Source organism: Vipera ursinii (genome assembly GCF_947247035.1).
Source record: "Vipera ursinii genome assembly, chromosome: 1".
NCBI classification, from domain to species: Eukaryota; Metazoa; Chordata; class Lepidosauria; order Squamata; family Viperidae; genus Vipera; species Vipera ursinii.
In genome coordinates, this window is record NC_139512.1 from 34913876 (window position 1) to 34928603 (window position 14728).

General features: G+C 38.5%; 1 protein-coding gene across 1 annotated transcript in view; it reads right to left on the reverse strand.

Moving 5' to 3' along the window:
• DYNC1H1 (dynein cytoplasmic 1 heavy chain 1) overlaps positions 1 to 14728 on the reverse strand; it is a 70804-nt gene that overhangs the window by 43263 nt on the left and 12813 nt on the right. The window contains exons 5-22 of the mRNA XM_083348586.1: positions 11650 to 11836; positions 11281 to 11552; positions 10678 to 10905; positions 9260 to 10336; positions 8327 to 8506; positions 7438 to 7587; positions 6411 to 6557; positions 6125 to 6265; positions 5679 to 5855; positions 5367 to 5477; positions 4947 to 5066; positions 4466 to 4705; positions 3868 to 4023; positions 3565 to 3678; positions 1907 to 2017; positions 1615 to 1824; positions 1299 to 1445; positions 499 to 665 (exon numbers count right to left, since the gene is read on the reverse strand). Of these exons, the coding sequence (XP_083204712.1) occupies positions 499 to 665; positions 1299 to 1445; positions 1615 to 1824; positions 1907 to 2017; positions 3565 to 3678; positions 3868 to 4023; positions 4466 to 4705; positions 4947 to 5066; positions 5367 to 5477; positions 5679 to 5855; positions 6125 to 6265; positions 6411 to 6557; positions 7438 to 7587; positions 8327 to 8506; positions 9260 to 10336; positions 10678 to 10905; positions 11281 to 11552; positions 11650 to 11836 (3935 nt within the window). The remainder of the gene's footprint in view (positions 1 to 498; positions 666 to 1298; positions 1446 to 1614; positions 1825 to 1906; positions 2018 to 3564; positions 3679 to 3867; positions 4024 to 4465; positions 4706 to 4946; positions 5067 to 5366; positions 5478 to 5678; positions 5856 to 6124; positions 6266 to 6410; positions 6558 to 7437; positions 7588 to 8326; positions 8507 to 9259; positions 10337 to 10677; positions 10906 to 11280; positions 11553 to 11649; positions 11837 to 14728) is intronic.

The window sequence follows — 14728 nt, forward strand, 5'->3', positions numbered from 1 at the left end:
AAACCTGACTGAACATTAATAACTGATAACTGATCTAAGGAGAGGCTGGTCTATAGAAATTAACACATAATAATAAAAAAATAATAATAAAAAACCAGGATCCCCTGATGCCAGGAACAACCATAACCTCTTCTGGGATAATGCCACAGAACTTGTACAGGATTATATGGGATGATGAAAATACAATTCTGCAAATACCTAGGTATCGAAGACACTTAGGATTTTATAGCTCAAAGTCAGCATTTTCAACTGCCCTCAGAAACTTATTTGGTAGCTAATACAGGTTCTACAATACCAATGTTATATATATTCCTGTAGCCAACACCAGGAACCATTTTGTACCAGTTCCAGTTTCCAAGTGGATTTTACAGGGAACTATGTAGAGATCATTGCAATGGTGATATAATTACTAATGTTGAACTGTTCCCTAAAAATTCCAAAACTAATACAATATTAACCTTCCCATAATTACATCCAAAATTGGGGTCAGAACATCACCTTTGGAACCTTTGGGTTTCAACTGGCAGCAGATGTTTGATATCAGCACTTCCTGTGAAGATGCCTTCCAAGTAAACCCATCGCCTCTGGACATCAATCCAGACATCAAACAGTGCCATAATTCGATTCAGTTTGTCTTCCCAGCTAAGAGCATCTTCTTCAAATACCTAAAATAAATAATAAGCTCCAATTATTGCAAACAAATTCACAGTAGGTCAAAACTACTAATTAAGGCATCTATTTATGAGTCACAATAAAAAAAATTGTTCAGTAAAAGTATTGATTATATTTCCATAAAGACCACAATGTGATATACAATACAATAAACAAACGATAAAACTTTTAAAAATTTTATTCAAGCCAGAAATTAGAACGTTAACAGCCAAAATAATTTAACTGTTTTTTAAAATGTGTTTTTGTTACATTTTTATTAAACAGGCTCTGCAAATGATGGTATTTCTCAAAAAGGCTTCTCTTACAGATCTTAAAAACCAGGTAGACTAGTGACACAAGCAGATATTCAGATAGCTGGACAATAAAACCATCCATGCTGTGAACTGTGATTGGAAACAATTGTCTGTCGTTCTTGTGAGTAGCCTAGCTGCCACATTTTACTGCTATTGGGTCCTCTGGATATTCTGCCGATGATCATAATTTATAGATAGTTTTGTAGAGGAGCTTGCACATTGTGCTTATGCTTATTAAACTTTTTCAAGAATAAACTGAAGCATGGTTTACCATATACTATTCAAAAACAATGCAATACAGAAAAGATAAAAATAAATGTAGATAGTCATTACCTTGTAGTATGGAGAAAGCTTCATTGCAGATACACTGTTGATGTGCTCTTTGACCTTGTTGAAGAGGTCATCCCAACCACGAATCAAACGGCATTTGTTTTGATAGTTAACTAAGTCCAACTCATAGGTATTCCATACTTCACGTATCTTTAAACAAAGGAAGTAACAATAAGATCTAGAGCTTAGGATAGCAAAGACAATGAAACTTTACAAAATCTTGTTACAAAATACAATCAATTTGTATTTTTGTTAAAATCACTAGAATATAAATTGGAAAATATATGAAATGATATAGATATTAAAAATGAATTGCTACCTGTTTCAAGAATTCTTCCAGTGCCATCTCTCCTTGTGCCACCAGAAGCACATCCTTCACAATCAATTCATTCTTCTGCAAGTCAACATCCCAAATCTGCCCCAGAGTTAGTTCAGAAACTACCCAATTGACATGTAGCCTCTTCATCAGTTGTTTCCAGTGACGATCTTTAAGAGCTTCTGACTTTAACTCAATCACCAACATATTTATCTGGAAGAAAAAAAAAGTATGAAATTGTTCTTTTAAAATCAACATACTGCTATATTCAAATAGTTTTCAAAAGCAAACTTACCTTCATGTAACCCTTCAGAAGTCTCTGAACATATTCATAGGATGCATACTGACGTAGCCGAGCAGGAAAATTTTTCAGCTGGTTTAGTAAGCCATCTAAACTTTGTCGAAGCTGTTGAAACAAGAACAATTTGGAAAAATTGCAAATCTTGAAGTCTATTAATCTACGAATGTTAATATATGCTTTATTACATACTTATTAACGTATTTTAAATTAAAGGAATCCTTTATCTGAGATGCTGACCAGCTGTATACTTATTGTGGCTTGCAAATATAAATGATGATATTAATTCACTGTAAAAAATTTTGGCCTTATTTGGTCTTTATTCTAACCCTATTTATATGATTGTTATCTAGTACTGTCAAACTGATAGAAAATAGATATACCAAACCAATTTTCCAAATCTACTCTGAAGTCTTGGGGAACTTTGCAAGACTAGGGCAGCGTTTTCCAACCTTAGGAACTTGAAGATGCGTGGACTTCAACTCCCAGAATTCCCCAGCCAGCATAACTGGCTGGGGAATTCTGGGAGTTGAAGTCCACGCATCTTCAAGTTCCTAAGGTTGGGAAATGCTGGACTAGGGTACACTAAAGTTGTAGCTCAAAGAGCCTCTAAAATTACATCTGGTTTCCCCCCCCCCCTTAGTTAAAATTAACTCAAAATCATCCAGTTCCAATCTTTTTGAAAAGTAGCTAATGTCTTATCTAAGATACAAACTAATAAAATAGAGGTGATACCAAAATAATACTCTTGTAATATACTATATGTAATAGCAAAATAATGAAAGAAAACTTATCTAAAAAAATCTAGATACCTGTAATATATTCCATTTCATAAAGCAGCTCTTCACTTTTTTCCCTCTGGAAATAGTGTCACTTCAATTTTTTTTGTTTTATTTAATTTAATAAATTACTATAACCATTCAACTACCAAAGAACTCTAGAAAGATGGATGAACATAACCAAACTATAGAAATTCAATTCAAAAGAAACTGTGTCAAGACCCCTAAAAATAACATTATCAACACATCAAACAAAACCATATCCTTCAAAGTCCTGGCCCCAGCTTCTGCTTGTTTAAACTTTATTTTGACATGAGTATTATGCCACATTTCATTCAATGATCAGAACAGTTTGTACTATTGTACAAACTATTGTACTATTAAAAATGGAAAATAAAACAATAGGCAATAAACAATGTAGTAAAAGTTAATCCAAGGGATGTAATACCAAACTGGGTGCAATGTTCAAATACCCTTTCCAAGTAATATTCATATGAAGTATATATAATGCTATGTTGAAAAAGTCAATTTTGATGGAAGTAGGAGCATAAAAGAAACTAGTATGGAGATATGCAGTATCAGTGATCAATAGGTTATCTCCAGAGGTTCTTAGTTTCTAATATGGTTCAATAACGGAAGCATAATGACTGAAGTTCAGTGATTCATCCTTGTGGACTCTCAATGGGCATAACTAAAGTTCCTAGGCCTCTCAGTAAGAGATTATACCATTTGTGCTAGTGAGTGTTTTCCCACACATCTGGAAAAAGTTTTAATTTCTACATTGTAACAGTTAGGGACATAATATACTACATAGTTAAGAATGGGTGACACCCCCTACCCCCTGTTCTACATTCACATGAATAGCTGAAGTAATACCTTTCTGGGTTGTACAGAAACCCAAGGCTGTTCCTTCATTTGATCAATCTGTTCCCAAACTTTTGAAAGCTCAGACCAGACTCCTTTAAGGTCCTGTAGCTCTTCTAAGGCAACCTGTGATGCAAAGAAGTTTAAAATATGAATACATTGAATATGCATAGATATGGTGATAAAACACATGATTTCTGGAGAATCACTGTAATTATAGCAGGACATGCATGTATATGTGTTTGTAATTTGAATCTCATAACTATAAAACATTCAAGTTGCAATTCTTAGAATTCAAACTGTGTTTTTTCTTACTTGGACACGTTCTTCACTGCCACTGAGAAGTCCGGTATCTGTTAGCTCCAGAGCTTCTTTGGCCTTTGCGCATTTTTCACGGTCGTCTTTCAACCTTCCAAATTTTCCTTCATAGATGGTAAGTGCTTGGAGAGCCTCCTCTGGACGTAGGTTGCCCTTAAGAAAGAAATTATGAAACTTTAATATAAAATTTAAAATAGTTATTTTAGAAGTCACTATTACATAATTTGACACTGGAACTTTCTATCGTATTTTAGCTTTATAGCCGCTATAAAACACCTTTATCTAATTTTGAGGTATACCTTATGTATTCTGTGGATACTATTAAGTATTGTGGAATTCTACTCAGGGAACGTGGAGTGTGTTTGAAACATGTGTATTTCTCAGGTAGTAAGAACGCTATATTAGGTCTATTGTTTCAATCACTGTGTTCTACCAGACCACCAAAATTAATTATAGGTTTGTGATACGATCAAGGAGAGTCACCAAAACAATATTAAAGCCATGCAAATATATGGAGTGAAAATAATAAATAGATCTCCAAATGGATGCTTAAGCCAAAAGATAAAAAGTACTGGTTGAACTAATGGAAACTTACTGTTACAGGCTTTGTTTTCTCCCAGTCTGTCAATAAGTCCACTGTGCGGGTTTCTACAGCTCGATCTTCTTGAACAATCTTCATCTGCAAGTTTGCTACTTGTTGCTGAATGGCAGAATCTTTTCTTCGCATAATATCATTGAAAGCACCCCATTCTCCTTCAATGTTGTCAATATACAACCAGGACGAAGGAAACTGGAATCTCTGCTTCTCAAGCAAGCGTTGGCCATTACGGTAGAGCTACGTGGTCAGAAAAGAAAAAGGTTATGTGGCAAGATCAAAAGCTACCCAAGCTGGAATGTTAAATTAGCAGCTGGCTACTATCACATGAAGAACTTAATAACTTTATTAGGTGAAAAAGGTAAAACAATCACTTTAAAAAGGCATGCTTTTTAAAAATAATAATAATCTAAAATTGACAATTTAAAACCAGAATATATATTTTTAAAACTTTTAAGAAAATCTGCCATAAAAAGCTTACCTCGACTTGTTTCTCAAACTGCTTGATTTTGCGTTTCAGTGACTGCACATATGTAATAAATGTGACAGCATCAGATGTGCTAGCTGTATCCACTGAGTGTTGCTCCAATTCTTGACGTGACTACAAGAAATGGAATAAAGCACAAAGATATAATTATGTCAGGAAACATCAGACTAACTTACAACAGAGAAGCCTGCTCTAAAAATTGATAGATCAGAAAGGAGATGCCAATGTTACTAATGTTCCCCCCCCCAAGATCCCCAAATCAATGCAAAATATGGAAAAAGACAACTCTTTTGTCCTAACTGGACAAGAGTCCTAAGAGTAATGGATTAGGGTCAATTAGTTTACCTCTCGTTTTTGTTTTTGCTTAGGTAACTTAATATAATGACCATCACATTTACTATAGAATATTCTTACCTTGGAAATCTGAGAATGGAATTCTGTCATGTTTTGGCCCAGCATTTGACCAAATTTGCTGAGAACCTCTTTATGCCAGGAGTCATACTTCAAGTTCACTTTGGATTGAACCTACGCAATGAAGATGATACTTTTACTCTATACCCTTCTGTAACACAAAACCCTGCTTTTACATTTATATTGCATTTCCTCATTCGTTCTCATCCTTTTATTTTTTATCAGTGTTTTGGACTTTCAAAATTTGCTTTACAATCTGATTAGGTACTAATTTAACAAACAATATTGCTCAATTGTATGCTACAAAATATTTACCTTTCCATAATCTATGATAACAGGGCCAAATTCCTTCCTAGTTTCTGCATTGTCAAAGGTTCCTCTGGCTTTTCTGATTTGAACCAGCAGTGCTTGCCACTTGTTTAAGTCTTCTCCAAGTCGGTTATAGATATTTTCAGCTTGCATGTCCCATAAACACTGGTACTGCAGCCAAACCTATAAACCAAACACACAGAGAAAGAAAACTTGAGCAATTCATTTTAAGAAGTCATCATTTCTGAACAAACTGAAAATTACTTTTATGAATTTTGTCCTTTAAAAAACAAAATACAAACTCTCCAACCTATAAAATTAACGTATATGGTTAAGAGCTTAAAGGCAGAACATTCAGCAACAAATAATCAAGACGTCAATCAATCACTCAGAATACTGATACATTATAACCTCAACATGAACCCCCCCAAAAAAACAAACCACAATCCTACCTTAACATATTGCTCCACCTCAGTTACAATCCCCTTAACAGCAGAATAAGCCTCCTCCAAAGCTGAAGGACCATCTGGCATCCGTGTCAAAGCATTACGATAAAACTTTTCTTCTTCTGATAATTCATAGTGTACACCAACCTAATCAAATCCAGCATTAAATAAAGAACATTTTTTAAAAAGAAATTGAAACAATTTGCAGTTTCACAAAAATTCTTGAAAGTCTCAATAATTCTTTGAGTCAAGTGTGTGTGTGTGCGCGCGCACATGTGTGTGTATGTTTTACCTGGTACCTCTGACTTTGGATTCTGGGAAGTGACAGTATTATTGTCTTCCAAGCAAACAATTCTTGGAAGAGTTTGTATCTGCAGTCTTCAATTGGTGGATTCAAATATATCACCTGATTGGTTATTCTTAGTTCATGTACAACATTCTGCAAAAGTATAAAGCCACGTTCAGTTTTGTTGTATTAGATAAAAGACATAATATTCATTTTAAAAGACTTCCAACAATGTGATAGACCAAGTTGCCGAGATATATTACTTCAAACTGTATCTCAAAACTGATCTCTTCTATTAAACTATTTCATTAATCATTTAATGTTTGCAAAGCCTAAGCACTGGAGTCAACTTTTTTCCTTATCCCACAGCTTCATTCTTCTATTCTTTCCCAAAGCATAAATATTCACATGAAAAAGAATTTAGGACAGAGACCTGTCTCTTTTGACTATGAAAATTACGTACATTTATCTTATTTTTTGATGTTCCAATAGTAAAAGCAGCAAGTTCAGTGAGACAAAGACAACAAGGGAATAAATATGAGGTAGATGAAAGGAAATTAACGTAATCCACACACTGGAAACCAGACTGAAGATCTGAGAAAAGTATTAAAATTTTTTAGCTATTGATTAGTCCAGAGGTCCCCAATCTTTTGGGCACCAGGGACTGGTTCCATGAAGAAAGTTTTTTCCACAGACCGGAGTGCGCATTGTTTGGTGTGCTGCCTGCATCCCATGGATGAGGCTTTGCCCCGGTCCCGGTCCATGGACTGGGGACCCCTGGATTAGTCATAGTAGAACATAGGCATCCCAGTTTTCTCTTATTCCCAGACTTTAAATAAATTACTGAAGTGTTATAAGCTAGAAATTTTCTAGTAAAACTGTAGAAGATAGCTTCTCTGAAAAAATACATTTACTGCATTTGTCAAATATGGAATAAACTTCAACAGCATCACTACTGATGTTCTTCAACAGATACTGTACTAATAGTATTCAAACTGGACAGATAACAGTTTAAAATGAAAACTTTATTTACTTTGATTTTGGGCTCTCCTCCTGGTTTATGACTGACTTGTGGAGCATCTGTATCCATATCTACTTCTGCTTTATCATCAGCTTGACCAAGTAGGACTTGTGTCCATGCTCTCAACCCTGCTTGCAGACGAACTCCTAGTATTCTCTCAATCTAGGATGCAAATATAGTCAACAATTGTATCACTTGACAGCACTAATTTATTTTTATTCGTATTTTAAATGAAATTTTAAAGCAAAATATGGTTAAGAATAAAATTTTCAAACATTATTTCTGGGTTACTGAATAAAACTTGACCGTTTTAAAATTTTACCTTTAATATATTCAGATACATAATTTATAAGCTGCTATAACTTCAGTAAGTCTGAACACTTTAGAAAAGATACTGAAGTAAAATAAAAATAATTTTAAGAACTTCCATTCACCACCAACAAAAAATATCCCAGCCACTGCTATATTGGATCACATAGCTTAACACAGGTTTAGAAGTGTACTTAATAATCAAGGAAAAGCATATTTCTGGAATTGATACTTTGCTAAAGTCTTATTGCCTTTTATCTCATAGATCGTTTAGCTATTCTTCAATATGCATTTATGTATGTTAACATCTGAAAAGAAAAACTGATAAAATAGTATTATTTTTACCAATCATAAACAGATTTGATTTCAAAAAGATTTATGCATAAGTAACATAGTACTATTATGTATGTTTGCAGATATGCTTTGCTGAGCTACAATGAGGGCTATTTTCAGGTAAGTGTATCAACTTGGAATTTAGCAACTGAATAGAAAGAAAATAAAGAGAACTGTGGACTTCCATCACCTTTTCAGATTTTTTCCCCTAGGATATAAGCCAGAGAGTTTAGGAAGAAATACAGCCAGCGAAGCTTACCTCCATATCTAACTTATTCACCCAGATTGGCAAATTGGAATATGAATGAAGATTCAAATCATCCACAGCCTTCTGAACTCTGTTTAAAATTTCAGAGAATGTTTTATGATCATACATGCATGTTTCCAAGGATCTGACTTCCAGGTCTATTTTCTCTTCAATGATAAGCAAGTCATCCACCTGAAAGATAGAAAATAAACCTTTAGTACTTAACAATCTTTTCCCCCAAAGCTATTTCTTTGTCAATGCAATTGCATAACCCTTAATTTTATAGTCACTGGAGGAAGCAATTATGTTTGGAAGAATAAGCAGTAAAAGGAAACCAGGCTGTAAAAAAAGCATGGTGGCTGGACACTATCAAAGGTGACACTAGCCAAAGCATAGAAAAACTCAAAGAAATAGTGCAAGACTGGAAGATGTGGAAGGACCTGGTCCATATACTCGTCAAGAGTCGACTGAATGGATATCATCATCATCATCATTTTAAAGAGCTAGTTTGATAAATTGTTTAAGGCATCAGGGTAGAAACCAGGAGAATTCTAATCCTGCCTTAGGCATGAAAGCCGGCTGGATGATTTTGTGCCTCTCCCAGCTCATGATGTCAGGCTTGGGTGACAGGCTGATCAATTTCTGTAGCAACCAGTGGATCAATACTTGGTTAATCTGAAAAATGGAGCATGCACTTGCAAGAAAATGCTAGGAAAAAAAAATAGCATAAATTGTATCAGCTAGGTCACCTAGTTTTAAGAATTATGATACATATCCTACTTTGGTCTCTAGAGAAATGCCTACAAAACCAGAAGATGTAATAAGTTTTTCTTCAAAGAGTATCTATTTTCTGCTCTTATCCTGTGTTTGGTCTAGTTCAAACATTACTGGGTCACTCATCCATTTAAAACCCCAAACCTGAAATGAGTATGAAAATAAACTAACCTTTTCCTGAAAGTTGAAGACTGTCTCTGCCAATCGCTGGACATAAGGATCAAGTTTGTAAGATTCCCACACCAGTGCAATGCCCTCTGCAATCAAAGCCTGAACTTCTTTTTTAAGACCCGCAACCAAGAGAGAAATTGTATTTCGTTCTTCTACTTTTTCACAAGTACGTTCGTATGTGCGAACACTTTCAATCAAAGAGATGGCAAAAGGATAGAGCTGATTGGCTTGATGAGCTTTGTTGACTATTGCAAGGGGAACCCGAAATCCAAGCCACTTGAGGTTGCGGACTTCTTTTGATAGTGTAATTATTTCTGGGAGGAAGTTAACCTTTAGCTTGAGGACATTTCCTGTTCTGCCTCTCACACGAGTACTCTCAATAGTAAAAATGCGACCAGAGACACCAAGATTTCGTTGCTGAACCTTCCGAGCCCAATCATCAAATATTTCTTGAGTGTTGAGCTTCATACGGAAACTGTCTCCATCTTGCTTTAGCTTCTGTCCTTCTACATGGTTCTCCCAACCCTTCCCAAGAACATCTTCAACACGCTTCATATAAGCTGTAAGTTGCCTGTCAATCTGTTTAGCCCAGATTATAGACCCTGCTACTGGAGGCAAATCTCGAACATGACTCATTTTGCAAGCCTGACTTTGAGGATATTGAACTTTGAATTTGTCATGAAGTGATTCTATGTCATCTTTCACACGTTGGATTAACTGTGTTTGGTATTCACGGATAGCACCTCTAATATGTGGCCGAACAAACAGAGCATTAAATCTGGAGAAGATTCTGAACATTTCATTAGCATTTTTTGCTGTGCCAAGCTGATCCCTCAGGCGAGCAGTAATGCGGGTTTCAACTCTATCAATTCTTTCATCATATCGCTTCATTGCAGCTTCCCAGGCTTCTGTACCTTCCTTGGAAACATCCAAGCCATCTACTTCTTTAACGTTCTCATAAGCAAGATTTACTTCCTCAATTGCATTAGCATCAGCGGCGTCAAACAACACTTCTGCTACTTTCATATCTTGAGGCTCAGGTACATCTCCCTGATTTTGCTGGGCCACAGCAGTAACCTATTTAAAATCATAGCAGTTAATGGTATATCTATCATTCAGTATTCAGAAAAGTAGGCTTAACCCCATGACCAGTTTATTTAAACTCAAGATGCCAGCATGCTTGCTATGGGTTTTCATCATCTATTTTAATATGTCTTTGCAATATTTATCCCCACATGCTAACTGTAGGAGTTTCTTTGCTGTTCAAGCAATTTCTTGGGAAGCTGGTTTATAATACCCTTTTCAATTAAAAAGAGCCTTCACTAGAAGAGCATGAAACAAACATCTGCAAGACTAAATGCACACTTAAGATTTGGAAAACATTTCAGTATTTTAAGAAAAATGGCAATATGTATCACCTGAGGCCTTAGGACTCTGACAATGACTGCTCTTAGTTGTTCATGCTGTCTCCGAAACTTCCTCATTTGATCAAGACGAGCCTGCAGCTTTCTGTGAGCAGGATTGATACGCCATACCATCTTCAGGTTCTCTTCGCGCTTTCTTTTCACAATGTCTCTTAGTAGGACCTGCAGTTTCTCATATTCATCATCCCAAGATTGGAAGACTTCAAAGCATGCAACCATGACCTGAAATAATGTTGAATAAAGGAAATGAATATATCCTGCAATTTTTTTTAGTGTATTATGCACTACATAGTCTACTTTTTGATTTACAGAGACACAACTAGTAATCAGCCATTATGGAACAAATACTATTTCAGGGTTGTTTGATTATGTCACCAAAATTTCAGAATGTTCTAAATTGAAATCTGTGAGAAAGCTCTCTTTAAAAATAGTTATGCAGAATCACCACATGGTCAATATGAGTAATTTGCTTCAATGCTATGGTTTTTGTGCAGTAGGAAGTAGGCTGTGTATCTTATGAGCTGAAGCTAATACTCTTGTCTCTGTCCAAATGTTTAGTCTGATCCCTCCTCATATTTGCATGTAAGCAAGACTTACCTTCTCAAATTCTTCATAGGCAACGTGCATCAATTTTCGTGTGCCCAATACTTTGAGTAACTGGGAACTTAAGTCTCTTGAAATGGCTTCCACTAAGCGCAGAGCTCTTTGAATGGGATATTTTGTGTTTCTGATTTTTCTCAGGTGAGTGAATATTGCCACCAATGCCTGTCGTATTTTATCCAATTCAGTTGCAGACAACAAATCATTTAGAGGGAAGTCTTTCATTAATGGATTATAATCATTAACTGTCTCCAATGCCTGTTTCAGCCCTGGGTGTTAAAAAAGAAAGTGGATTTGATTTCTAAGTGTTAAGGCAGCCAAAAAACAATACAGTTCTGCCAAATTATGTTTCTGGACACCTCTTACCTGTGTCTGTATCAAAACTAACAGTAGCATGGAAACGTTTGCCATGTTTCAAAATATCTAATGTTAACAGAACTTCAGGGCTTTCACGCTTCTCCTGAATACGGTAAAGAGCACGTTCCAAATTCAGCCAGAAGCTGATTTCTTGCAAAGCGGTACCTGATGCAGGATCCCGATCTAATTTGGTCACCTAGAAAAACAAAATGAAGTAACATGTTTAATGAATTAAGCCATAATTTTATGTGATGTTTAGTGTGTTTTCCTAATTCTGCCTCAATGTTGGTTTAATATATAAACAGTAAACAGACCAATATGAGCTTCTGAAGACCAATCTGTCCACAGAAAAGCAATTATAGCAAAAAACCTTACTTCCAATGCCAGGAATGTGTTAGTCTATAATGCTAATATATGTGTTTTATTTTGGGTTTGTGTACTATATATTATGACCTATACATACAGTAACCGTACATCCTTTATTATAAAGGAGAGTCCTTTATTTCAGAAAGCTGTCCTTTAGATTTATTTTCTTGGTTTTGCTCTTGAATTTTCCTTGTAAGACAAAGTTATAATACAAAATTAATATTTTTTACCCCTATGAACCTCTTTCAGATTTCTCCCTTTTTTCAAGTTTGTCTTTTATATTTACCAAGAACATATGGTTCATTGTACTATAAATAATATAATAACGTGCTATATGAACCCAGACAAATGTGATTTATTTCAATACATCCTGATTAAACTCTAAGGTACAATTATAAACACATTTAGAAAAAAGTCATACATCGAGGTTTACTTCTGAGTAAACTTGCATAAATTGTATTGTTATAGCCCGTGTTCTTAAATACGTTTATTTACAACTTGTTCCTAGGAATCCTGAGGGGAATTGGTCAATTGAAAATTTTTTCTGTTATTCCTTCACAAACCTCAGAAAACTGCAGAGGATTCTGCATTACAACTGCACTTATACAATACAATAAGTGATATTGCTGTGCTTCATTCAAATAGTAGCTGAAGCTGCATACTGCAGGACAGAGTGTGAAAACCCATCATATTTTTCTCCAGGAAATTTCATCTACCTTTACTGATCCTCTATTTGGGAAATTGCTAATAAAATTCTTGGATTATTCAAATATCCAGGAGCACAGCTTGAGAACTACTCTGATTAATTAGAAATTGAAGCAGTGTTTACTTGAAAAACGTAACTGTAAACCAATGGATTTGAAAGTAGCTGGTGACTGCACATAAACAAATTGTTGGAATGATATAGGAAAACTTGTATACATCTACTTACTTCTTAATTAGAAAGATACAATGAGATATTTGCAGTAGAACAGAAAGGAAATAAAAGAAAAAACAGATACAAAAAATCAAGTTCTGCCATGGTGAACTGGTATCTTGCTGGCTTCTGCTTGCTAGCAAGACAGCTCTAATGAAGGGAATTAGGGCTGGATGCTAGATCAAACCGGGTGTAATATCGCTGGAACAAAGGAGACATTGTTAAGATCAAGGTTTTACTGTATTCATTGGGTGAGTTTCCATCTACTTAAAAGGCTTAAATTTGATTTTAAACATTTTAAAAATGTATGATTTTTGGACCATGAAGCAAAAGGGTACTTAGCATACAGATTCTGGAAAGATAATAATGGATTAAAGGGCCAGGAGCTTTGGAATTATAGTTTTGAATTATTTAGAAGATACCGTATATACTTGAGTATAAGCCGAATTTTTCAGCCCACTTTTTGGGCTGAAAAACTCCACTTCGGCTTATACTCCAGTCAACAAAAAAAAAGAACTGTCCCTTCGTTCGGAACAGGCTGCTGAGAGAAGGGAGCGGCAGAGCCTTGCAGAGCAGTCCAGCGTTGTTTCTCCCCCTCGTGCGTGCGTGTGTGTGTCAGACCCACGGGAATGGCTGGTAGGGAAGCGGCATTCCGGCATTCCCCCCCTTCCTGTGTGTCGAGCCCACGGGGCTTGACACACAGAGAAACGCAAATGCCGGACTGCCGCCACCTTTACTAGCCATTCCTGCGGGTCTGACACACACACACACACACACACACACACACATGCCGCCGGGCTCGGCTCCTTGGAAGGAGGGGCAGCCCCCGCCGCGCCCCCTCCCCTCCCGGCCCGCAGCACCGCACCACCGCCGCTTCCTCCGGGCAAGTCGGGGGGGCTTGCGGGGCGAAGGCCAGGGGGCAGGCAGGGCGGGAGGGCGGCCGCGCAGCTCAGCGCCGCCCCGAAGCCACAGCCAGCCGCCGCTTCCCCCATCGCTCGCTCACCCGCGCAGCCCCGAACTCGCCCCAACTCACCGCCAGCCGCCGCTCCCCCCCATCACTCGCTCGCCCGCGCAGCCCCGAACTCGCCCCAACTCACCGCCAGCCGCCGCTTCCCCCCCATCGCTCGCTCGCCCGCGCAGCCCCGAACTCGCCCCCACTCACCGCCAGCCGCCGCTTCCCCCCCATCGCTCGCTCGCCCGCGCAGCCCCGAACTCGCCCCAACTCACCGCCAGCCGCCGCTTCCCCCATCGCTCGCTTGCCCGCGCAGCCCCGAACTCGCCCCAACTCACCGCCAGCCGCCGCTTCCCCCATCGCTCGCTTGCCCGCGCAGCCCCGAACTCGCCCCAACTCACCGCCAGCCGCCGCTTCCCCCCCATCGCTCGCTCGCCCGCGCAGCCCCGAACTCACCCCAACTCACCGCCAGCCGCCGCTTCCCCCCATCGCTCGCTCGCCCGCGCAGCCCCGAACTCGCCCCAACTCACCGCCAGCCGCCGCTTCCCCCCCATCGCTCGCTCGCGCAGCCCCGAACTCGCCCCAACTCACCGCCAGCCGCCGCTTCCCCCCATCGCTCGCTCGCCCACGCAGCCCCGAACTCTCCCCAACTCACCGTCAGCCGCCGCTTCCCCCATCGCTCGCTTGGCCGCGCAGCCCCGAACTCGCCCCAACTCACCGCCAGCCGCCGCTTCCCCCCCATCGCTCGCTCGCCCGCGCAGCCCCGAACTCGCCCCAACTCACCGCCAGCCGCCGCTTCCCCCATCGCTCGCTTGCCCGCGCAGCCCCGAACTCGCCCCAACTCACCGCCAGCC